This window comes from Mycteria americana, chromosome 3 (assembly GCF_035582795.1).
Source record: "Mycteria americana isolate JAX WOST 10 ecotype Jacksonville Zoo and Gardens chromosome 3, USCA_MyAme_1.0, whole genome shotgun sequence".
In the NCBI taxonomy this organism is placed as follows: Eukaryota; Metazoa; Chordata; class Aves; order Ciconiiformes; family Ciconiidae; genus Mycteria; species Mycteria americana.
Window position 1 is genome coordinate 20,554,877 of NC_134367.1, and position 27,407 is coordinate 20,582,283.

Sequence of the window (27,407 nt, forward strand, 5' to 3'; positions counted from 1 at the left end):
CAGTACTATTAATGCACACAAATAGAGCAACATTCCTAGTGCACAGTTTGAAAAAGACAGAGCACATAATTGCTTTTAATTACAGCATTTAGTTAAGTGTTTGAAAAATTAAATTTAAAAATGCAAATTCTGTATTGTTATTACATATTCTCCAGGATGATTTGGGGAGAAATAAGTACAGATATGTTCCCAAAGAACATTACTGCAAATGGTTATCTATTAAATAAGACATTATTAAGTCTAATTAATTCTTCACTAAGCAAAACCTCCATGTACAGTCAGGTAGTCTTCCCTTACCTATGCACCAGTAATTCTCTTGCACTTTCTCTGACATTCTATTCTGGAATATACGGTACCTCTGCAGTTGCTGCCACCCACGTACCTTCATCATTAGCAGACAGTTTGCCATGGAGTACATCACCCGGCCCAGACGTGACCTCCACAGCTGAACAGAGGCTGCAAAATAAGAGCAGCTTGTGAAATTGCACAAATAAATTAGAGGTTCTTTCTTGCCATCAATTATTGGTCCTATGAATTACGATTTTGAAAGATCCCCCTCGTTAACACCACTGGGTTTTAGCCTAGAATTTTTAATTCTCAGCCATGCTGCACCATCAGAGAGAAAATTCTGCATCTCTCTAAGGGAATTGCTCAAGCTGCTCTGGGGACCATACACAATGCAACAACGCAGAGCAATAGACAGCCGCTCAGCTTTGAGCTCAGGCCAAATATTAAAAGCTAAAAGAAGCCACGCATTTTCCAACATCAGAACAAAAGGTGCATTAAAAGATTCAAGTGATAATGAGCATCAGTTTAAAAACATGTAATCTGCAGCATTAAATATGATAAACTCAAAAATCAAACATAGCTAAAAATGTCATTTCAGAGCCAAAACATGCAGGGTGAGAACTGTCTGAGTCTGGGACTGTTTGTGCTTGCCTCTGGCTTAGAGATATGCTGGAAAAATCTGCCAAGCCTGTCTGCTTTCCCCATGCTCCTGGAGCTTGCAGGCATTAAAAGCTGCAGCAGCAGATTTCTCTCTCTTGCTTTGCAGACAGACTCCTGATGTTGTAGTAAGAGAATGGTTCACATAGATCCTTATTTTCTCTTGCATTACAGTACCATAGATCAATGCTAGAAATATTCCTCTAATCCTCAAAAATAAACATTAGGAGTATTAATTTAGTACATTTGGAAAATAAATGTATCTCAGTCAATCAGCTGTCAAGGTCACTGTAACGATTTGAGAAGGGGGGAGGAAAGGGGGAAGAGACTACTTCAATGAGATTGTGATAACTGAGACCACTTATTTGTATCAATAATGTAGTCTCTGATGAAAGCATGGCAGGTCACATAGATAATTCTTTCAGCACACATAAATGCCATTACAAATAAGAAGAGAGCTTGCTGAAATGTCTACTCCCCTTCCTAAAAAGAAAAACTCCTTTAATCCTCTCCAGCAAGACAAAAAACCCCCATGAATATTCCCAAATTATCTTTGTCAAAAGAGGGGCATAATGTGGGGCCCAAGACTGAACCCAGTATTTCATCCACCATACCTTAAAATCATTCGTTACTCCTAGCTTTTGTTTTAGAAATTCCCCCTTGACCACACATCCCTACTCCTGTTAATGGAGAGGATCATGTAAACCATAAGCAAATATTTCACAATGCATTTCTGTTTTTCTTTCCTTGTGGGTGTCTGTAAAACCTTGACATAATTAAATAACTCTCCTTTATTATTTCACTTATGTTAATCTCTCCTTTTCACATGTCCTCATAGTTTGGTAACCACATTCAGGTTTTTAGGACTTAGGTGACACCAAATTAGATGTTGATTCCTGCAGTGGAGACATCTAGGTTTCCTGTTAACAATCCAATAGCACCAGCTACGGTTCTCAAAAAGGACTGCAAAGCAGACAGACCAGATGTCTTCAGTCTATGCTACAAACTGAACAGGAACCTCATCTGAAAATTGTGTAGCCCTGTGGGATGAAACTTCTTAGCACTGGCAGAAAGGGGTTAAAGAAAACCTGCAAAGCAGTAAACAAAATCAAAAACCCAACAGCCCATAATTGTATGTTACTGAAATGCCCGAAACCCACTCTGCAGGTCCACGCAGCCATGGTTCCACTCTAAGCATTTGTTTTTCCTTGTTACTTATCAAGGACTCCATACTCCACACTGCCATTCATTTCAATAGGACCTCTGTGCCCTGAGAAGTTGCAAAAATTGGCATCTTATAGAATGTGTTACCAGGCAAGTGGTGCAATGCTAAACTTCCCTGCCTGTTGAAAAAGTAGCAAATGAGGTGCTCTGTTCCAGACTAGAGGAGATGTACACAGTAAGTTGATTGGTGTGGCACCTTCTTACACCAGCAATAAGGAAATTACATGCTAAGCATAATCCCCATAATGAATTAAGACTGTCTTCACATAAAGTTAATAAGGTTTGCTTCAGCTAGTCTCACATGAAAAAAACCAAACCCATTATCAGCCTCCTGGAGCTCCAAATGCAGCGAAGAAGCAGACAGGGAGCAGACCTGGCTGACCTCCACAGACAATAGCAGTCAACAGTCTCTGCAAAGGTCCCATGGGCTTTTTGGCAGTCTTAAACCTACAGGCAGCTGCACAGTAGACATACGAAGATCTCTCCAAATTTTCACCAGCCTTGTCCTTGGTAACTACTAGCTGCTGCTTTTCCAACTATGCTTCCCCCTGAGCTCATCTGAGCTCTAAGGCAGAAGCAGCAGAAGGAAAAGCAAGGAGCCAGAAACTCACAAGTGAGGCAGACTGTAGGACGCAGGATTATGACACAGCTAGGAAAAAATCCTTGTACCTTAAAGGGGAATCAGTGTCTTGGTTTTAAAGGGGTAAAAACAGAAAGAATGTGGGGATAAAGACAAAAATGAGGGTAGAAAGGTGATAACAGGGAAAAGTAGGTAGGAGAACAGAGGCAAGAAGAATAGTAGATACAAGAAGAGAAGAACAGAAACTCATGAAGCGCTGTGGATAAATCTTCAATATCAAGATTATTTCTCCTTTTCCTAACCCCTTTGAGAAGAATAGTAAACGTATTCATTTGAGTATATTTGCAAATGCCTTTATGATATATGCTGCTCACATGTGCATTCACTTTTTTAGGGCATATCTAGATGGTGTATTAAGTCAAGTATAGTAACACATTAAAGCTGCTTTACATCCAGTCAATTTGAAGACCAGGCAGAAGAGTTCAGACAGGTCTGCACCGTTCCATATAGACACTGTTTTAGGGAACCGTTTATAATATCTTTTTAACTCTGCTAACAACTCAACTCAGCCTCTTCCTATCTCAGAGGCAGACTTTTACTTCCCACAAGCTCTAGGTGAATGTTATCGTAGAAAGAAGCTGGTAAGATTTCCTTAGACTGTTAGCTGAAGCTGAAAGGCTTTTGTTTTCTTGGTATGATGTTTTTAACTTGCTAGGCACCATGAGTGGTTCATATAATCCATAACAATGCCTAAAATGTCACCTCTTGTCCGATTCTTAAGTGTACTCAAATGAGCTCATTAGTATAAATTCCATTTTAAAAAAAAAAAAAAAAAAAAAAGATGCTTGGACAACTAATTTGTCCTGATGACCCTTCTTTTGCACTAATGTATCCTATACTACTGAAGTTAAACAACTTAGATAGAAGGAACAGGAAAAAACATAATTGCATATAAAATCATGAAAATGACAATGTAGATTAATATCATCTAAATGTTAGTCTAAAAAGTGACAGATATTTCAGGAGTCTAAGTACCATGCAGCTACAGTGAGACTCAGCCATCTATGTAGCAGCATCCTAGGCCAGTGTAGCCCTTGTATGATGGCAGTTCGATCTAAAGAAATTTAGTGGATTTCAGATATGAGGACCAAGAGGAGGCCAGTCAGCCAAGGCTTAAGGTGAAGCATCCATCTAGCTGCAACAGCAATACACTTATATATTCATCACTAAAGGATATCAGCCATGTTCTTTGTTTCTTCTAAGTAGGAAAAAAAATTATTTAGTGCATCAGTTTGATCAAGGGCAAAACTGTGAAATTAATTCCAGCAAATAAAAGTACAAGGTGTATCATTTCAGAGGCTGAGTAGGCTATGAGATTACAAAAATATCGTTTTAACAACTCTGGGGCAGTCTTGTGAAAACTTCTGGCATACTTAGGCAAGAGATAAAAACGCACTGCCTGTGAAAAAATGTTTAAAGAATACCTACCTTGTCTGTTCTCCTGTGTAATGTTAGTCATATTTCCATCTTCAGCTAAGCCTTGTTCCAAATTTTCTAAAATCTGTAGTAAATTTTTTAAAGTAGCCAACATGAGTTTAAACAGCACTATATATTAAATGCAAATTATCTACAATTGACAGTCTATAAGAAAACCAATTCAGGCAGGAATGCTTCACCTAGGTACAGTTCAAAATTACTTATTACCATAGCTAGATCAATTGCACAAAGTAAGAAAGCCATTGTACGGTAGAAGAATGTTAGAGTTTAGGTTTATGATACTTACAGAACATTAAAAGTCAGCACACTCTAGGGGCATACACATTTTATTAAGCAAAACATGAAATATGCTTCACCAGAGAATGAATGTTAATGACCACAAAGAAAGTCAAACTGATTTTTCATAGAAAGCCACTGCCTCTTGACTCCTCCACCCTAAGTATGGGCTCTGGTTTCATCGTTTTGTCATTAATGAAGTACTCCTCTTAGTTCCTACTGCAATTTCCTTCTCGAAGTTTGGGTTTTATTGCTTCTTTTTATTTATTATAGATTTTAAATCATGTAAATTGTTGAGTGAATGAAACATTTGTTGTATTATTGGAAGAATGAAAATGTATACCTAATGAAGCTTGTATCTTAAGCACTTTTAAAATATGTATGTAAGGCTCCATCTGAAATACAAGTCAACTTTTCTTTTTCTAATCCCATTACAGTTTCTCCAAATTTGTTTTCTGATTCCCACAGATCACCCTGTTTTTCCTGTTACAGATTTATAACTTTGGTCATAGACACTGCTTGAGATTTCCTTCAAAAAACCATTAAGGCCACTTGCTCTGTAATCAGCCACTGTGGTTAGCCAATTAGGGAAATACAAAGCGCTTCCTCTTCCGGGGACTGAGTGCACTTCCAAACACAGAGCTCTCAGCTTCTGTCAGTACAAGAATTATTTTTTTTTCCTACACCAGCAAAGCATTCCAATTGTGCTCAGTGCTTTGTAAGCAAACACTTAAAAACAACACAGGAAATCCTCCAAAGCAAGGACAGGTAGAATTAATCTGGCCTCAGACAGCATGTTGGTGTCTTCTACAGCCAATGAAGAGCAATCGGTACCTCCAGCAAGCGAGTTCATGCCCCCTATTTTAGACACCCTAAGGTTGAAGGAATTGCCCTAAGAGATACCAATCTCTTTTCACAGACTAGAGTGAAAGCTTGAAGTTAGGTGCCATAAATTTTGCTACAAGGAACTGAAGAGCAAGGAGACACATATGATGAAATGACTGCAGTTACCACATGCCAGCTGAGCCAGGGTAATTTTCCCGGTAAGAATTGTTAGCCCGTGACAAATACAAGGTAATAGGATTTAGTGTAAACCTTGTTCACAGAGGGCTAGTTGCCTTACCTCAAATTCTGAGAGGTTATGAGAATACAATACTGCAGCTTAGTTGATAGGTGGCAATCTATGAGATCGCAGTGGCATGCCTGAGAGACTGAATCTCAGTCCCACTTTCAAAAGCAGTGGAGCCACTCAGCAATCCCTTAGAAACCAAAGCATCACATTTAAGTGTTAAATGCCTTAATGAGGCACCTTGTCAGAGGAAAAAAACAAACTCTTCTGTCCCAGAAACACCTTACTGTCTATTTTCTGTCCAGTCTAAAAACCATGATCTTTCTCTTCCCCTGGAAAACATCTAGTGATCACTTCTCATTCTCAATAAGACTGTGTTCTTACTCTTGAAATGGTCTAAACACAAGGTGCCTTCATCAAAGAGACATGGTGTCTTGTTTAAAAAGAGGACACGTTTGTTTGACAAAGCCCTTCTCTGAAAACATGTTCATAACATCATCAAGAAAGAAAGAATTAGATATTAGCATACAATTAGAGTATTACATTAACCATTCTGTGACATTGCTTGGGGATATCTAGCCATCACCTCAAGCTCAACATAATTAAAACAGAACTCAGTGCTGATTTGAAGCTAATTGTTTTATTCCCTAGGTTTATCTCCTTTTGCCCTTCTTAAGTGTAAGAACATCATCTGCAATTTTTCAGTATTTGGGCATTTCCCCAGTTTTCCAAGAACTGTTTAATAAACAACATTAATGATTCAGGTAGTTCCTCAGTGTAAGCTATCTGGGTTAGTTGACATGAAACGTTTAATTTAGGAAATCCCTTCATCCCACTTTTCTACAGATGGTAAACTGTTTATTCTGGCCATATCACATGGGATAACTCTAAACATCCTTGTTTCTATTATAAAGAGAAATATGATTGAACACTTCTACCATTTACTTAAACATCAGTTTTACGTATGACCTATGCTTTTTCTTGTTTTGAGTATTTATAAATGCACACTCGCTAGTTTCACTGGCTACTATTACTTCACCAAGTCTTCTGTTTCATTCCCTATCAATCGCCTGTATACTGTAATTACTAACCGATGAACACAACCACTGAAATTCCTAGTTTCCTATCCTTACATATCTCTTTTTACTACTTTATTTCTTCTTCCACAGCTTTTTGCCAGCATTAGCTTCTTACTCAAAATAACCTTTTTTTGTGCTTCTGGAATTGTGGCTTTTTGGGTACTCAGACTGGTGCAGGATCATCAGCATTTCTACAAACTCATCAAACAAGGCGTCAAGACAAATACCCCCTAGACTGAAGTAACATATGAGAAACAGAATATTTATGTGACCTTAGTAACTGAGCCTGAACTGGAAGTTGAATGAAAATAAAACCCAAAACCAATCAAGTAGCTAAGAGACTGAAAAATTCATCAATTTGGAAGTAAAACAGAAGACCAGGAGATACAAAGTGTGTGTATGGTCGGGCCAGGGAGGAGCATAACTACTCATGAAGGAGAGCGGCAGTATTTTCAAAAAGTTTTGCAGAGGTAACACTTGCAGAGGCTTTTTTAGGAAGCAAGACTGTTAACCCACTTGCCACTGCTCCACCCACCTGGTATAAGAACCCAGTACAGCTCTGCCACTTGAAGGATTAGGGTTAAAAAGTGAAATACACTGTGCTATGAGGAGATGTTTGCACTTCCAGGAGCTCTCCCTCAATCAGCTAGTAAGCTTAGGTACAAACAAGGGAGGAGTTTAGTTTAAGCCTGACTGTTGTTCTTCTCACATTTTGGTCTCCAGGTAAGCATTTATTAGCACGTCCTCAGCATTATTAGCACTAAAGTGATCACGCCTATGTTTTTAAATGAATACTTGAAAAGAACAAGCCCTTTTGTGATTTAAATTACTACTGTTACTCTTACTGCTTGGCTGTTTGGAGACCATTTATTTCAAGGCAGACTTATAAGGGCAACAACTCCTTGAGGTAACTCATGTTGGGAAGACCGCAATAAACACAGAGACAGTAATAATTTCACTGGATTTCTCCCCCCAGCTATAACAGGCATTTGGCACTACAGATTATTTCTTTCCCAAATGTTGTACCTATAGACAGAGATGTAAAATATCTGACCAGATCTTGATTACAAATTTGCAGGAATACTGGAAAAGGTAAAAACATTATTGCCTATACAGAGAAAATGAAAATTATGTTTTTGCACTCAACCTCCAATCCTGCTTCAGGTACCAGAAATATGTAAGTAGATAGGGGCTGAAGAGATCGAGTTACCAAAATAGTGACAAAGTAAATATGGTTAGATCTTTAAGTAGAATGGCTCATCCAAAGCTGACAAATGTCTGTAGAATGCATACAACAAAAAGCAAGAGGGAATTTAGCAGGTTAAAAGGAGGTATCAGATAGGAAAAACCACAATTACATTAAGAAAGAGAAACAAAATAGGAAGACAGATTTTCTTATGATAAGAATACATTAGCATTAGCCTGGAATAGCCTCCCAGGGGATGTGGCCTCAGCTCCATAGGCTGGCTCATTAAAAACTAGAAAACAACCTTGCTCTGCAGAGGGACAGACTAGGTGAGCTAATAGGTCTTTTCTCTCTTCTAGTTTTATGACTCCAAGATCATCTCATTTACATAATGACTATTCGTACGCCCTTCTGTAAATATGGATGACCAAAGATTATTTTTCCACTTTTTAAAACAGGGAAGTAAAACACTAGAGGCTTTTGGTTGAAAGCTCCCCAATTAATTCTGTTATAATCCAAATGGTTCCCAAGTGTCATATACAAATATTAAGACTAATGAGTGTACATCCTTTATGTTATTTTCTTGGTTATGCCATGGGTTTTTATAAGTATTATGCACTTTATTCCTGAACAGTCCAGGTGAGATCAAGATTATTAGACTAATAGCATTCTATAAAAAAAATTGAAGCATATATCCAAATAATGTTTTTTTGTCAGCCAACCCTGACTTCAAATGGTTAAATTATCACCAATTTACAACTATCTTTTAAAAACATATTTATCTTTATAAGCTGTCCTTTTTCACACTCTTGTTTCTACAGTTGTCTTTGAATTGCTCCAAAAGACAAGGTATTTAATTGAATGCAAACAAATGAAGTAATCTGCAATGAGGTGTCTAGAATAACTAATCAGAAATATTCCCTTGAGAAGGATGGTATGTTTTATTTGTTCATTTGTAGTTTTCTGTGTACTGTACTTTAAAAAGGAACATCCATCAGCACAGACAATGGCTTGTCCTGGCTACTGTATCCCAGCTCTGGTGGAAGCTGTCAGAAGCAAAGGGAGACTGTTCTCTTTCTGACTGCAACTGAACATACTAACCCAGGAGAAACTTTGCCAATTCAGACACAGAAAGGCAGAGTGAAAGAGACTGCAATCTGCAAACCAACAGCAAGTGCATAGAATGGGGGACTCCTCAGAAGAGCTAGGAGAAGATGCACAGCCAGCCTCAAGGAAGCTTTCCCCAAGGGCACAAGTGATCACAGGATTTGTAGTGACCTAAGCCACTAGAGGCTGACGGAGTTGAGAACATGAGAAAACAGACTTGTTCTTCAAGAACTTAACGGGCAGGGCAATATGTATGCTTTAATTTGTAAATCTCCTTTATTTCTATTTCATCTTCCCCAGCAGAAGTTTCCCTTATTTAAACAAATAATCAGCCTAGTTCATGTTCAAACAAAATCTTGCCTTATAGTTTAAAAGCTTCGTTGGTACACTGGGTATGCTTTAAGGACATGCATTTCAAGGAAACAAATGCAGGCAGAGCCACCTCAAGGTTGTAGATGACTTCTAAAGGGGGGAGTTAATTTCCTTTTCTTTCATTCCTCTATTGACCAATAATCTTTAATCTGTGGAGAATCATGGCTGATCACACTGTAACTGAGATATGGCCATTTCAACAAAGTTAGCCAGATGGCTGAAGAATGCCCTGCTCAGCAGTAACTTCCTTGTTCACATTCACATAATTTTCTCTCTCCCTTACAAGATAAAGGAACTTAGAAACCAGTTAAGTTTTTGGAATCTAGTGGCACCTTCACAACTGAAGGGAGACAACGCACCACTTAATACCAGATCACATAGAAACAAGATATGAAACAGCTGATCTGCTGCAGACTGGGGTAGGCAATCGTCAGTAGAAGCACTGTGAAATCCTGCAACAGAGGAGTATCACATTTCCTAGAAGAAAAAAATGACTTCAAATTGCGGAGGACTGTTTATGAAGGAAAAGGCTGGAGAGAACAGTCTGCAGTAATATTATGAGATGAGATGGTCATGAACAGGTAACAGTATTTGTGAAATGGTAAAAAGTAGCACTTCTTGGCCACATTAGGTATATCTGTCAACTGTTTCCAAATAAATTCTTTCCAACTCTGTAACAAATGCCCCATTAATCTCTTATTACCTACACCTTTCATCTTTTTCCATCATAATACAAAGAACTGTTTTTTTAACTGTAAACATTTGGTTATCCTAGTCACTGCTCTGCTAGAAGCAAGTTGATTTTATATACATAAGGCCATTATAGCTACACAATTGGCTATTATCAAATCCTTTCACTTCTGTTATCCAAGTTATTTTCAGGAGTAAATATAGGAAACTTTCAAGGAATACTGAAAATAAAAATTAATCACATGTATTTATCTTATATACAGTTTTGAACTTTCAAGTGTCACAGATAAAACAATAATGCTGCATTTCTAGAGTTTACCACATTGTAACATTCATAGTCAGTGTTGCATTAGACTACTTGGGAAAGATTTCTGTAAAAAACATTTAAGGATGAATGCTTAGCAGTTAGGGTGTTGGATTTAGTGGATAAGGTTAGTGCTCACAACACCATCACTCTAATTTCAGCACTGACAAATCCCATATTATCATTTAGGCCATAATTTTGTATTATAGCACTTGACAAAACAAAACAAAAACCCCAAAACAAACTCAGCAGGTTGCATTTATTTTCCCAAATCATCATTGTTTCCAAACCCAGCTATTTAGACTATTTCTGAAGACTCAAGATCACTAACAACTGTGTTTTGAGCTAGCTGGACACAGCTGAGTGAGGGAAGAAAGCTCTCCTACTTGCCCTTAAACACATCGGCTTACTGTTCTTCATGTCTTGTCTGGCAAAAACACAAAAGCAAGAGAACTATGTTGTCCACTGTTCTACTCATTTTAGTCAGAGCTACCACAGAGGAGAGAAGGATGTACCCTAAAAATGTTTCATTTCACTTCTTTAAGTGAGTTCCTTATATGTATCAAGATGGAGTAAAAAATGTCATTGTTGAAACTTAATGTTCTTTATAAGGACAGTAAAATATATTTCTTAAACATTAAGAATGTTAGTGCATAGAGAAGCTGTTACCTTGGCGCAGATTATCTTCATACTATGCAGTCTGTCAAGTGATTCCTGAGGATTACCTAGGTACTGAGGAAGCTCGGCATGTAAAATCCGCATGGAGAAAGGAACCATGGAACCTAGAAACATAATTAATTTTATTAAATGAGTTTGCTATAACAATCAGTTTGTGATTTGCATACATTACACAAGGTATTTCTCACTAGTGCATATAACACAAAGTCCATTTTACCTTCATATGTTTTTCTTCTCCTGATGAAAGATGTGAAAGATGAGAAAACACCAAACTTTTTCTCAGCTATAACATGTCATGTGTTGTAAAATGTTTTAAATAGGTAAACACATATGTAACCATAATCAAGGAGGCAAGAAAAATGTGCACCTAATTCAAATTTTCAAAAACAAGTTGTGCCTGGAAGCACATTTCATTAAAGATTTTTATAAACTCATTAAAATGAAGGATTAAAAAAAAAAAAAGGAAGTTTACTCAAGCTGCAGCTACAACATTACTCCTAACATTTAATAATTATGCCTATTGTACAATCAATGCAGAAGAAATAATATGAAATTATTGGCCTTAAAAGCATGCTTGCGAAAAAGTTATATAACCAGGGCATGCAAAACCACTTCTATGTAATCCTTTTCCAAAAAAACAGAAAGTTGCTATGAAGGGCCCCCATATTACAGAAAAAAAAATAAGAACAGAAAACCAACATGAGTCAAAAGAAATAAAAAAATAAAAACGGTATAATGAAGAACAAAAATAATAGTACTATAATAGACACATTAAATCTAAAAATATATAAAGTCCTCTGGGAAATTAAAACACATTACAAAATATTGTTTCTTTTTTCTATTAATATCCACAGGTTTGTGTAAAGGTCTGAGTCCATTATGCTAAGCAGACACCATTTCATTGTTCTAAAGATGACTTTTAGTGTGAGTTTTACTTTACTAATGTTAGCTCTTCCACAGAGTTACTAAACAACTCTATACTGTGAGACTGACTTCATAAAGATGGTATATTTTGTGTATTTTCTGGTTTACTGAAAACATCAAAGAACAGAGAAAGAATTTTAAGCAATATTTGGGCAGAAAAAGAAATTTCTAGTTTACTAGTTTACTTTTATCTTTATTATTATTACAATATTTACCAAAGACCCAATCCTCTAAGTTTATGAGCATTCTGGTCGACTTCAAGGGCAGTTTCAGGAGCTTTAGGGAATCCTAGTGTGTGCAACAACTTGCTTTCAGATAACTGCATATCCTGATACACAGACAGTAATACTGAACATAAACTAAATGCTATTATTAAAAACAAATCACAGCTAGCATTATGGGGAAATAGGCCTTGCAAAATACCGTGCTACAGTTCTAATATTTTAATATAATACATTTGATTACTTTAGACATATTCTAAGGGGATTTCGCTCTCAAGTCACCTCTTGCCTCATCTTTCCTCAAAAATAGGACTCAGGAGCTTTTTAGAAAGATTTTTGCACCTGTTCTTAACAGGCTTGTATGTCAAAGAGGTAAATGCTATATACGAGTCACTGCCTCTAGACATTTTTTTAAAGGTTGACAAAATTTTAATCACAAAACTCACTAATTATGACCTTCAGAGTAAGCCACTTATATCTACATAAATTCTCTTTTGCCAATGCTAACTATTCCCCATGGCTTCCGTAACTGCTGTGTTCCCATAGCAGATGTACACACGAGTTTCATGCATCATCATACATGGAATAGAGATTAAGAAAACAAAACTGCCTTTGAAATTCTATTAAGAGAAGTGTAAAACATTATTCAACCAGTAACAAAAGATGGGAAATATTTTATGTATGTATCCTGACTAGTATCCAGCATGACACAAGTGAGGATACACAGTCAGAGCATGGGGGGTGAACAACAATGACAAGGAAGGTGAAAATAACTTAAGAGTAAATTCTGCGCCAGAACACCACAGAAAAATTGCTTTGTAGACACACTGCAAACTTAAGAATCTGCACTGCCAACCTATGGAAGCAAACGTGACCTGTGGCTAGTTCCATCTCTACCACCCCTCTGGTGACCAAGTTCTAATTCCACCATCCAACAGTAATCCTGCCAAAAGAAGCAGTGCCTAAAACCAGCTAGTCTGGTACTGTTCTTTTGGAGGAAGTAGTCTTAATTTACTGCTAATACATGAACCATGCACTGAACAGGATTTCTGAGGCAAAGGTAAAAAAAAGGAAAAGTTTTTTTCATCAGTAAAGCTTTGGAAAATCTGAGATACAAAACAAAAGGAATCTAAAGTTTTAGCAACATTTTTGGTTAATGACTGTGTTCTAGCATTTTCAACGCTGAACAAATTTGTATCATTACATTCTCTTGTAAAATGCGGCAAAAGGTCAACTCAATAAATACTCATACAGAAAATGTGAACTGGTAACAGAACAGCTCAACAAACAGATAGACGGGTATTTAATGGAGTGCAGATGAAATGTCTCACATTATCCATTTTTATAAAATTTATATAATGTTTTATAAAACACTTTTTGGGATTGCATATATTGTAAAGTATTGATCTTATATATTGCTGAATGAAGCCACACTATTATGATCCATGTGAGGGGAAGGAATAACACATTACCAATCTACATCATCAGAAGTGGTGTCAGAGGATGTCAGAATGATGAATGCAACTCCAGGCCAACTTAGACTCCATAAGAATCTGATTTATTTCCTATCACAACGAAGACCTCAGTTGTAATAGGCATTCAGAACTATATTACTTTGAAATGTACTTCATTAATGTATTATTTCTTAACCACTTAGTATTTCCTTCATAGCATGTGACCAAAAAGCCTTCCAGTGTGATCCTCAGTAGGTATGTCAAGCGTGATGACAGATCCTCAAACAAAACCAGAAAGAAGCTGGCCCACAGTGTAAGGGTAGTCAGTGTCATGACTTTTCAAACCAGAATTTATATTACTATTTCACGCAGGAGGATCTAAAACTCTAGCATCTGTTTCTTCTCTTTCTTTTTGAAACTCACGACATAACTAGTATCCTGCAAGAAGTTTTACTGTAAGCATCCAGCAAATCCACCCAGTGAATTTCTGTTACTTACTGCTTATTAAACAGGCTGCTAACTTTATTTAAAATCTCAGAAACACCAACCGTTTCTGCCCTCTTCCTCAGTTTCCTTGTAATCCCTCTGAATAGCAGATTTTTTTTTTTTTTGGAAGAAAGCACAAAACTGTACGTGTGCTCTCACACAACTGTGGCAACTGGGGAAAACAGAAGAGAAAAGAAACGAGCTTTTACCACTGGTAAGGCTGTCTTAGGCTTAATCTAAGGTTGTCTCCACTTAAACAGTATTTTGTAACTTCAAGTAAACCAGATAACCAAATTGCTCATAAAAAACCTGCAGTGCTTATCCAAGGCACTCAACCAAACATATTCCTGAAATACTCTGTTTATAAAAAAGAAACTCAGATTTTTGGTTAAGTACATTTTCCCAGATATGTTCCTGTCTCCAAGTAAGCTTCTTTTTAGTTAAATGATATAAGGTATGGATAATATATCTAATTGAGTTCTACATTAATAAAGTGATTTTCTGGTTAAAAATATGACCATAAATTTATGTTAGATTTGGTAAAGCTTTCAATGAGTGCTACTTATATAAAGTGCTAATACAGTTTACATACACTTCTCAGGAAGAAATACATGGCACTAATAGAAAATGCATGTGAAGAGATCTGTTCACCAAAATAATTCTGTAACTCCTGGTCAATAGTTGTGTAAAAACTGACACCCCCCACCCCGAGTTCTCTATTACGGTATTGTCTCCAGCATCCAAAATCTGAATCTATACTTTTCTCAATCTAAGAAAATGGAACAATCATCTTGGAACTTGTCTGAATCAAAAATGTCAAGAAAGAGCCTGAGAGAAGCAACAGCAAGTTACTAAAAATCTTTTCACAGGGTGGATGGTTATGAACCTTTGTTCCCACAGGACTCAGCAAAGTGACCTGTGCGCATACCATGGTGGAAGAGAACATTGTGAGCATAATGGGTTTGAAATGCAGCCCAGCAGAGCTTCATGGCGTGAACAGGAGAGGAAAAAGGCAAAGGCAAACCGTACTATGACTCTTGTGAATCTGCGTCAAAGCCACATCAGTTCACCGATAAAAAGGTAAAAAGCAAAAAATAAGAGAATCACAGAAACTGCTGACTTGGAACAGTTAACTCTGAACTCACTAAGAATTTTGGTCTAAACAGCAGGACATGGATATGTTGTTCTATGATGTCACCACATCATGTTGCATCAAAGGCTCGTCATTTAGCCTTTTTCTGCTGAAAGAACACCCGTGCAGAAGAGCCCATTCCTGTCGTTAAAAAAATATGACAGAAAAAGAAACTGCACACAAATCTACAAAAACACAGCTTTCACTCTGTCTTGCAAGACACAGAAGTTGAGCCTTCTGATATGTATTCCCTAACATTTTAATATGAAGATGGTGACAAATGAAAAAGAGTTGAGGCCTAAAAAAGGCGTGTCTGAGACTTTAGAAAACACTGTAATTTTCATTTTACATTGTCTAGATTAACAAGAAAACAATTGGGAAGAGATAAATGACATCTGTTGATGACTCTAGTAGATCAATAATAATAGTGTTATGAAGGTCTGAAAGGCAGGTTGTAGAATTCAGAGTACAAAATTTAATTAAAAAGCAGATTAACAGCAGGGAAAAAAATATGCTTGCCTCAATAAACACAGTTACATTGGGGAAAAAACAAAACAAGAAAGTAAGATTGACTACATTAACACTAAGCTGTAACAGAAATACATGTGCTTGTTAGATTAAGAATGACATTATATTGTCTGAAAGTTTCACCTACTTGCTTACTGTTAGGCCACATATTTAAGGCACACAGTGTAACACATATTTCTTTGTAATACATTCTTATACAAGTGGGCATATATATTCCTGTGATATCCCACTAGGGATAAAAGAATTTTATATAAAATAAAATGGATTGTGGCATTTGCTGCCTTTTGCAAAACTATTTGGAATCAAACCCATGTCCTCTATTGTATTTCACTCAATACTGAATTTAACAAGGCAACATGTCAAGGAAATATTTAAAACAACAGCATATCCTGTAATTAAAATGTTTACTTAAGAGCACAGGAGAATGGATTTTGCTCTCTACTTCATGCTTTGGATTTCTAAAGAAGTAATGCTCTCTTACACAGCAAAACCACATCAACTAAGCCTAGATGATTTCAACAAAAGGCAATACCCTACAATTACTGCTATGTATTGAAATTTTATTTTTAAGTTAAATAAGTCTTATTCTAGCTTGATGTTTTACAGTTGACCTCTGTTGCTCCTCTTTAGGGGTTTCATAATAATTTTATCTATAAAAAATTCATAATGGAAAAATGGTTTAATTTTAAGACAATTCTTTTCTTAGCTATCACTTTTAAATGCAGTAGAGAATTTTTTTCAAAGAATATGATTTTTGATTGTCACTGGCATGAATTAATCTCATTCATATATATATAATCAGCATACAAAAGGCAAAACTAAAAAATGAAAAAAGGTCTGCTGAAAGGAAAATGGATACTCTTAAAAGCATGGGAACAGATGGAATAAATAGTAAGATCAAGTAGAATTTTCTAAGACCACAGATTTCAATTTCTATTTCTTTATAAACAGCTGCACATTTTCATAACTGTCATAACATAAACATCACCTCATGCCAATCAAATTCAAACTGCAGCCCTCATCTGCAGCCCTTTTAGAGTATAAAATTGAGGATTCCAATGGCTAGCCATTTTATCTTCATATTTTCTGGTTGCAAAATCAGTAACCTGAAATGCTTTCTGATCTGCCTTCTACAGCTTATTCAGCAAATTTTAAATACCAAAAAGCAGCAGTAGGGCAAATTATCATTTACTGAAAGTATAAAGTGGGATCTCATGACAGTAAAAAAGCAAAACAAAGAAACAAACCCTTCCTTCCTTGAGTAAAAGAGAAATATAGAAAATCCAGTTTCATAAAGATAGTCTGCTTTATACATACGTATACACACAGAGATGTATATCCTTGCATTTAATGCACACACACACTTTTACATACTTCTACAACAGCACATTTGTATAATTTATAAGGGGATTTTTAAGAGTGATGATGTAGTAACTTTGAATCCTAGCCTGACTGTCAATTAAAAGTACACTTAAAAATCAACAGATTCAACAGACTAGTTACCAAGCTTTTGTTTATTACTTTTATTCCAGAGAGACTGAAGAAGAGACAGGAGCCTAAATGTTTGTAACCGTGGAAAGAAAACGTTTTGAAAATTTTATCTGAAATTGCACGTTTTCATATACGTCACAATTGAAGTGCACGTGACCCAAGAACACAGATATTCTGAATTAAAATCTGGTTTTGAAAGGTTTCAAAAATACTTTTTCAGTAATCTGGAGTTGTTATTTGCACTGAAGCACGGAAAACATAAGAGAAAGAATGCAGAAAAACCCTGCAACAATTGCCCTACCACAAAGGGATAACCATAAATCTTACCTACCAATAACTGTAGTAAAGCTTAGAAATTAGTTACTTGCTCACTTTTAAGAAATACTATATAAACCTGGCATTGCCTACAATGAGACTACATAGCCTTGGGAAAGAAAGCACAATTAAATATTTTAGCAGCACTCTATGCCCTTAAAATTATACATACATTTCTAAACTAAAATATCTATATTATTTTAGAAAAATTTGCATTTGCAAGTCTGACTACCCTGAAAAGCCAACTGGAACCACAACACTTCAGTGGTATTTATTCAAGTTGTATTAGCTGATTTCATAGGTAGAAGGTAGCTCTGAAGCAACAGAACAGACAGCGAATTTAAACAGACAATAGAGAGATGTACATAGTACTGTAAACAAAATAATTGGCAAACCAGTTCCTCTAGAGGCTTTAATATGTTTTTTACTGTCAACAGGAGCCTGAATGAAGAACTCTTCCAAGCAACTGCCAAGACTAAAGCAGTCTGACATGGGAGTGTAAGCTCAGGCACAGCAGTATTTGTGGTAACATATGAGAAAACCAATACCACATGTAACAATGACTTTAGTCTTTTTTTTCTTCTGTTTTCCTGCAAAATTTATTAACAGATAGGAGCACTCTATATGCTACAATTTCTTTAGCCTGTGCATTTCTTCTCTTATCCCTGTTTTTACCTTGATTACTCCCTTTTGCCTCCCCACCCACCATGACTATTTTTCTTTTTTCCAATTCTGCTACAGTTTTCCACTTTCCACTTTCCACTTCTAATTCTGCTACAGTTCCCTCACTAACCAAAAGTTGATGAGGATGAAAAATAAAAAGGGCATTTCATTTATAGCATCATCCAAAACCATGCTGAGAAAAAACAAAAGGAAGTTTTAGCAAGGCTGCCTCCTACTAGCATAGACAAGTAGTAGAGGGAAGAAGAAAGGAAGACAGTAAACTTAAAATGGCCAAATGTCACTGTAGAGGCATCACTCACTACGTTTACTGCGAAAGCATATAGGAGATAATTTCCCCAATCCATGCCTCTCCTTCCTTATGGTAAGGTCTGACATTCAGAAGCAGGACCAAGCTTCAGAGAGCAGGCAGACCTTGGAGCTGTACACAGTCCTCTGCACTACACAGAGTCCAAATGTCTGTAAAATGCCTTCTGTGGGTATTAAGAGAAAAATTCCAGATGAGTGTTTTCACAGTAAGCACAGTGTCTCTGCATCAACAGACATATGACAAGTTTCCTCTTACATCTTTTGCTATTTTATAAGCTTATTAAATGTAATAATAATAATTTACTACATTTCACCTTGGACATCGGCACTGAAAACTTGTTTACAACATGGGTTTGAATGACAGTTCTAGACCACGTACGATAGGATTCCTTTAGGAGATCTGAATTTCAAAACCGAGTAAAAGAAACAAATTATGAGCTCTGCTTGAGCAAATAAGGACACAAAAAATTAAATTTCACACAGCCACCTATTTTTTGTATCGATTTTTTCATGTATTTCTGCTAAAACTTCTAACTACAGTGGATATTAGTAAAGTCAGAAAAGTAGCACAGACCTAGTGAAATATGCTGAAACAATAGTTGAGTGATGTCTAGATTCACACTACTTTGAGAGAAATATATATACTTCATATATGCATAATATAAATATTATTTTTTTTAAACTGTCACTATCCATCTGAAAGTATCAGCCTATTGCAGCACACACTAATGTATCCCTATGGTTGCAACACAGCCACGCCTTAAAAAAAAAAACCCAAACACTTGTGCTAGAATTAGCAACAGAGTTGATGGGAAGAGGTACAGTATGAAATCAGTTTCTAGAGCACATACAACTAAATTTTTAAGAATATGTTCCTTATATTCTTTCCACCACACAAAAGAAGACTGATTTCGTGTTAGAGGAATATAGATGATGCTGTATCATCACAAGGAGAATGAAAAGAGGAAAGGAAAAAACCCAGCCCTATACATATAAACCTCTGGTCAGGGGAATAAAAGTCCAATTTTTACTTGTGCACAGGTTTTTTTTTCTTTGTAATTCAAAATAAATTATTCTAAATTATTGTAGCTTTAGAACACTGATTTTGGTAGCATTAACTTTTCTGTAACTTACTGGTCTATTTAGCAGAAACAAGACCAAATTATCTCATAAAAGAATGAAATAGCATTTTAATGTTCCATTTTAATTGTTGGCACTCACTCTTTCAGAAACACAGAGGCATTACCAATGGAAAGGATATATCAAGTTAGCGGATATATAATACGAGAGACTTTATGAAGTATCATGAGGAACACAGAAACAAACAATATGAATAGAAGTGGGACAGACTGTGTAAATAACAAAAAAAAATTATGTAAAATCAGACTTCTCAGCTTCTCTCCTCAAACGAATTTAGAAGAAAAATCCATAACTGAATAACTTTAAGATTTTACTATAAAATTAGAATGGTTTGCTCTCTGCCCCATATCAGATAGGAATGATCAAAGAGTGACTTAAACCAATTTCACTGGCTGATTCAAGGATCTCAGCAGATTCCACCCCACCAGATGGTACACACCTACAGGCAAGGGAGATGACCAAAGAAAGAGACTGTAGAAACCAGGAAAGAAGATTTCAGAAAGGTTAGATCTTACAGCTGTGATGAAGACAACAGTAATGGGACCCATGCACAGTATGGCTGCAAATGCCGTACAAAATCTCAGGATGAAACAGAGATTAGTAGCATTGCCGAAAGGCAAAGAGCCTTGGGAGAGCTTCAGAGGAAAAGTAAGAGGACCGTATTGGCCATGCTAAGTTAAATTAATGGAAATAACATCTTCCACTCCTCATACATTTACTTGGAATTTAAATTCTTTGAGGTATATTTCTCAGAGATTAATGGATGAGGTACTGTCCTCACTGCTGTAAGCAGCTCAGGTATATAAACTTTCCTTGCTTCAAGCATAGAAAACTTTCTAATTTATTACATTTCTTATTATGAATATTTTGAATACAAAGAAATGATGCAAAATATTATATGTATTACAATTAATGTGTACATTATTTATATGTACACTCTCATTTCTTAAATTGATTTTTAAGTGCTTACTCCATTTATATACCATGAATCAAAATTAAAATGTTGAAACAAAACTCTTCCTTTTATGCTTGTTACACCACAAAATGATATGTAAAATTACCAAACAGCAGTGGATTGTGGATTCATATTAATACATTTCAACCAAAATATATGAATGATTTATATCTATTTTATTATTTAAATTAGCTGGTTAATGATGCATATATACTAAATTTCTTCATCCATAATCCAGCACTGTGTAGTTTAATGCTAGCTAGAAGAGAATTTCTTGCTCTCTCCTACATCCTTGCAAATAGCATCTCTCTCTCTCTCTCCTCAAAACTACATAAGGAAGGTTTGATAGCTGTTCCCACATTGTATTTGTACGATATCTCTACAACCAGCAGGTCAGCTCCATCCAACCTTGATCTTATTTTCCTTACATATGATCAGATTATGGTCCCAGTTGGTATGTTCAACTGTTAAAAATTAACTGAGGCACATAATCATGAAATAGAATATTTTCTTTATGCTCACCTTTTTACCATAGGTACCTTCATAATTTGTATGCAATAGCTACAGTGGTTGAGTGGTTACTGCAAAGACAGATTGCATCCAAAGTGCACTCACAGGACAGGTGCTGCAACAGCTGCCCAGACTGTCCAGAACTGTGCCACAAGGACTGAAATGCCTCAAATATTGACATGACCTACAAGGATTCTTTTCTTAGGCAAAATAACTTATTTGTAATACTGAAAAAAGATGTGAAAACATACATACGGCCTGGGGAAGACTACTCCTGTGCAGCACTGCATCATGTGCAAAGCTGCCAAAATATAACCAGATCCAAAGAGCTGTCCAACCTGATGACCAAAACCTCTCTCTCAAAAATAACACAGTTCCTTCTCAGTCCACTGAATATATTCAAGGCAAAACATGAAATTTTTGCCTGTGATTGCCTGAAAGATGCTGAGTAAGGTCAGAGGGACTTGTTCTAGGCAGTCCACATTGGTCGTGCTGGGCTACAACTGATCCTTTGCATCACTGAACAGATGAAACAATCTTCTGCAAAAGATCCTGAACTTTTTTGACACCAACTTCCCTTCCTCAGCAACCTCAAAATCTCTGTATCTGTCTAGCTTTCCTCATTGAGACTACCAGCATTTTATGTAAAATTGACTGTATTTTTTCAGAGAGTGGCATTTCCTATTACAACTGTTACTTACAAGCATTTTATTATACATTGTGGTTCAAATATGAAAGCCAAGGAACAGTAAGATCACTCAGTGTACCTGCATCAGAGAGTTATTTATTTCTAAATAACAAATTTAGAAAATAAAAATTTCAAAATAGCCTGAACAGGAGTGAAATTGCTCTTAAAAATAGCAACTTTTCAAATTCAGACTCCTGGAGGACTACAATATCTACTAGAATAGTGCAGCTATTTGGTTAACCTATGGGTTATTGGAAGCAGTGGGAAGTAGTGTGTTTATAATTCAAGATAAACCGCTTATAAAGAATTGAGGCTGGTGGTGTCTGTTTTCCTCTTCAACAATGGGATACATAGTATATTACTGATTTTTATTTAGTTTCAATTACTAAGCAAATAATATTACATTTAACTAGTATTTTTTTAATTAAGGAAAATTATAAAATTAGCTCTAATTTTTTTTTTTTAAATCCTATAAACCAGGAAACCTAAGAAAATAATACCTGCATTAGCACGTGCGCATGGACATGTGAGTGTTAAAAACAGCATATTGACAGTACCTGGATGAACTTAAGAGGAAAAGCTTACAGATTCTGTTTTGCAAACTCTCTCATCACCTTTCACAGCCTGTTTCTGGCTAAAATGAACTACTAAAGTTTGAGGTTTTTTAATTTCAATACCCTAGAACTAAACTACTTTATTACATTTACTTGTTAAAAACATTCCTCTTTAAAATCAATGCTGTATCAGCATCATGAAACACACTGCCTACCTATATTGTGACGGAATAGTTTTATCCCTTATTGTTACTCCTTATTGCTACCTCCATAACGCAAACAATACTTTAACACAGTAGTTAATCATGTTGTTCTGGGGGAAAAAAAAAAGAAATAATCCAAAGTTCACCAATGCTTTAGAATTAAAAAAACCTGAATCCATTATTTTATAACAACTAATAAAAATGGCAAAAATAAAAAGTATTTTATAAATCAAGTATCTTACCTTTTCGTCCAGGGTACACATGAGGGTAATATTCATAATAAAGATCAGGCTGGTCTAAATTTCCAAATGGTTCAAATTCCATTTCTGCATTTTGGAATAGATTCAGTTTTACCAGCAGTGCTAGTCTCACAAACCACAGCTAAAAATTAATATATATAAAAAAAGGAAAAGACAAGGTCTGTTACTAGCTTCAACCACAAGCCACATCCAAATACAATTTCAACTTTCCAAGGTTTTCTGAGGAAGTTGAGTAAAGAGTTTCTATGTTACTTACTGATAAGAATGAGGATTTATATTTACATGCTCTTTCACAGAATACTTTTCGTAAGATCATTAAAACAAAACACAGAGGACTGATGCTTTAAGTGTTTGTAAGGTATTGAGATTTTGAAGATGAAGTTTAAAAACTAACCTGCTTGAAAATTAGAACATCTCTCTTTAAATTGAGTTAGCACGTAAGAATTATCAATCTGATTTTTAATTATTTTTCCAATTTTATGCAATTCTTAAAATATGTTATAATTTTGGTGAAATTCCATTAGCTTTATAGTTACTAGGGCCAGAACCATGACTTGTCATCTGGTCACATTTTATTCTGTAAAACCCTTGTAATGTTTCATGAACCTTTATTAATTTGGGTTCTTATTTTCTTTTCATCATGAAACATACTTCTAACATTTGAAATCTTACTACAAAGTTCACATTCTAGATAGTGTCCATGAACTTCAGCACAGTGAGTCTTCCAAGACAGCAAAACATACTCCTTTTTACTAGTGTAATTACCTTTAAAAACATACAATCAAGAGAGAATTTTACTTTAAAAAAAAAATTTTGTTTTAAATGAAGACCTACTTTATGTAAGCAAACAGAAAAAGTGACTTGCTACAATGCTTTAAAATAAGCTCAGTTTTTAGGTGACAATTGGGAAAAGAAGTGTGATCATATAAAAAAAAAAAAAAAAAGGCCACTGTGAATATTGTTGGAAAAAAGTAACATGGGTGTATCTTTAAACATACCTGTAAAGAATCTGTTGTATGGTTAGTAGGTAGTCCACTTTTTTTATAGCCTTGACCGTGTGCAGTTAGAAGCCGCCCACACAAGTCAACTGCTGCCCTCCAGTTTTTACTGCTCTGGGAAGAAGAAAAGAGTAAGTAGCAAAATCATAAAGTCCCTAAAATGCACAACTGCTTATTTTGCCTGAAGCAGCTACATGTACCCATCAGTAATAATGACAAGGTCAGGAGAGCTGGCCGGTGAGCAGCAGAATGTCATTTGTCAAAGCTGCACGTCTAATTAGGCAAAAAGTGAAATCAAGCATGAGAGAGAGTTAATATTATCAGATCACTGAAACAAAAGAATATACAACACCATATGGGATTCTAAACTTAAAAGCTATATAATGTTTGCTAATATACCTGAATATACTGTAATATTCAAAATCTTCTTTTCTCTTCAAAAGGAGAAAAAAATTGCCAGCCATATTTCAATAATCACACCCAAGTTACTCTACTGTTATAAAGTTTTTAACGCTTATTCCTACCTCACTGACTTCAATATTTCAGATTATAACCCCTAGTGCAGTTCATTTAATGAAAACAGACTTTCCTAACATTGCCCAGAACACAGAATTCCTATCAATTAAGAAGAAAGGACAAGAAACAATACAATGCATAAAATGACAAATCCAGAACAATAACAATTCTTTCACCTATAAAATGTAAACATTTAAATTTCCATTGCATGGCTAACTTAAAAATATTATTTTATATTTATATTTATTCATAAACCAAAATCATTCCTAGTTAGACAAGTCAAACTGTCTTGTCACACTGTCATCCTATTAATGCTTCTGCCTTGTATATGCTAATGCAGCCATGTAAATAGGTAACACTACCAAAACCTAAAATGCAAAGACTAACGCTTCACAGGTTTTAAGCTACCGTACTTTTCTATCACACAGAAGAGTTTTTGAAGAGACATGTATGCAGAAGGTCATTATAAAAAAAAAAATACATCTTGTTCCTGAAAGTAATCGTTTTTCAAATAGTTTCTTAAATACATTAAAAAAAAAGGTAAATGTAACAGAAAACTGGCATGTTGGCTGGTGAAATGTAAAGGAATAGAATATATTTGTATAGGTGCTTGCAAAGTTCAGGTACTCACCTTGAATTGGTATTTTATTAAATTCTCTCCAATGTTTACAGTTTTGAAAACATGTCAATACAGCAAGCAGTTACACAGAAAAAATAGTGGTAAGAGCTGAAGTGTTTTCATACTCTCTGGCCCCCCTTTTGCAGCCATATAGTTCAAGGGGCCACTACAGAGGTCACCGTGCACTGACCACCTAATTTCTCTCCTCTGCATTGTTAAAACTCAGATAAAAATTTGAGTTCCACTGCAAATGCAGAAGTCAGCTGACAGCAAGACCACGAAGCAGCACAGCAGCTTCTGAGATGTCTACGCTCTTATGGAAGAGCAGGAATTGATAATGCATTTATAGCATCCTTCAACAACATACATCTGTATCAACTTAGAAAAGCAGAAAGACACTGACATAGATTACCTGAAATTTACTCCTCTTTGGCAAATTAATTTCTTATGATCCTTAGAACCGAAGCAGACACAGACTCTAAAACTGTTCAACTTTTCTTCCCAAGTGAGAGTTAGGATCAAAAAATAATACTGGAGCATTTATGACAAACTTAGGTGCTACAATTTTTAAAATTCTATTTCAGGCATGGACAAAAAATACTTTTCCTTTATAGAACAAGACAGCCAGGAGAAGCAAGTCTGACAACCATCGTAAAAACAGTCTTTGCTGGAAAATGAAACATAATATTCATCATGATTTCAAAATTAGAGCTGCCTGCTGGTCATGGAGCATAACTCTCTATGGAAACTTAACAGAAGGCTCCTGGTAGTATAACTTAATTTGAAATTAGTGTGACATGTTATCGTCTCTGGCAAATTGTGCCAGACTTACAGCTGCCTGAGTTGCCAGCCCACCAGAAATCTTTATCCAGTCATTTCAATCACCCCTCAAAACCTTGCAGGTCAGTCACTTTCACATTTCCTGTGGTCTACAGCCACACAGTCCTTACAACCCAGGTCCCTTGTTCCTGAAAGTAATAGGGATGAATTTTGTTTGTAAGTCATTAAGTAGAGGCTCAAAGCAAATATGGATACTACAGCTTCAGATATAGCATCAAAAATACCGAAGAATATTCTCAAAGAATAAAATAATTATTCCATGATGACCAGGACATGGTCCTCCAGGAGCAATTGTGTGAAAACATTATTTTCTCCTAGAAAAAATACCGTCAACGAAATATTATTGCCAAATAGTTCACTAACACAGTATCAGCCTGGCAGAAGAGAACTTCTCTCCACGCATGACATTAGCAAATCTTTTTTTCACAAAAAATATGGAGCTGTTGTTCTTTTAATGAAAGCCACCAGCTTGTACGATTTCTGCACTTTTTACACACTACTAGTCCAGATGTTTAACTTGTGAAGGGATTTTTTGGGTCCATATAACATAACCAAAAATTAAAAAAAGAAAAACAAAACAAAACATTTCAGTACTGACTGCTGTAAACACACCAAAGCTAGGACAAGCAGATTAGCCACCCAATAGTCAATGAGATTGCATTATTCACAGAATCACAGAATCGTATATGTTGGAAAAGACCTTTAAGATCACCAAGTCCAACCATAAACCTAACACTACCAAGACCACCACTATACCATGTCCCTAAGAACCTCATCCAAACGTCTTTTAAATACTTTCAGGGATGGCGACTCAACCACTTCCCTGGGCAGCCTGTTCCAATGCTTGACAACCCTTTCAGTGAAGAAAAATTTCCTAATATCCAGTGTAAACCTCCCCTGGCACAACTTGAGGCCATTTCCTCTTGTCCTATCACTTGTTACTTGGGAGAAGAGACCGACCCCCACCTCTCTACAACCTCCTTTCAGGTACTTGTAGAGAGCGATAAGGTCTCCCCTCAGCCTCCTTTTCTCCAGGCTAAACAACCCCAGTTCCCTCAGCCGCTCCTCATAAGACTTCTGCTCCAGACCCTTCACCAGCTTCGTTGCCCTTCTCTGCACACGCTCCAGCACCTCAATGTCTTTCTTGTAGTGGGGGGCCCAAAACTGAACAAAGTATTCGAGTTGCGGCCTCACCAGTGCCGAGTACAGGGGCACAATCACTTCCCTAGTCCTGCTGGCCCTTGCAGAACTTCTCTCTTCTTCACAAAATCGGAAGAGGTCCTGGGGGAGGTTTACATACGGATGGGGAAAAATAAAAAGGATTTATTTTTTTCTTTAATAAAGACAGAACCAGCCCAATAATTTTTTATCTTTTCATTGAACTTCTTAAGTTGTCTGAGATTTGAATACAATAACTCTAAGTTTAAATAAAAAAAAGTAGACAATAGTGCCAGGATTTTGTGAGGCTATGTGGTGGGTTGACCCTGGCTGGATGCCAGGTGCCCACCAAAGCCACTCTATCACTCCCCTCCTCAGCTGGACAGGGGAAAGAAAATATAAAGAAAGGCTCATGGGT

The 27,407-nt window shown here is 36.2% G+C and overlaps 1 protein-coding gene across 3 annotated transcripts in view; it reads right to left on the reverse strand.

Annotated features, from left to right (window-relative positions):
* TRAPPC12 (trafficking protein particle complex subunit 12) overlaps positions 1 to 27,407 on the reverse strand; it is a 55,701-nt gene that overhangs the window by 14,939 nt on the left and 13,355 nt on the right. For all 3 annotated transcript variants that reach the window (XM_075498014.1, XM_075498015.1, XM_075498016.1), the window contains exons 4-8: positions 23,857 to 23,970; positions 22,841 to 22,979; positions 10,999 to 11,111; positions 4,238 to 4,310; positions 383 to 456 (exon numbers count right to left, since the gene is read on the reverse strand). In XM_075498014.1, the coding sequence (XP_075354129.1) occupies positions 383 to 456; positions 4,238 to 4,310; positions 10,999 to 11,111; positions 22,841 to 22,979; positions 23,857 to 23,970 (513 nt within the window). The remainder of the gene's footprint in view (positions 1 to 382; positions 457 to 4,237; positions 4,311 to 10,998; positions 11,112 to 22,840; positions 22,980 to 23,856; positions 23,971 to 27,407) is intronic.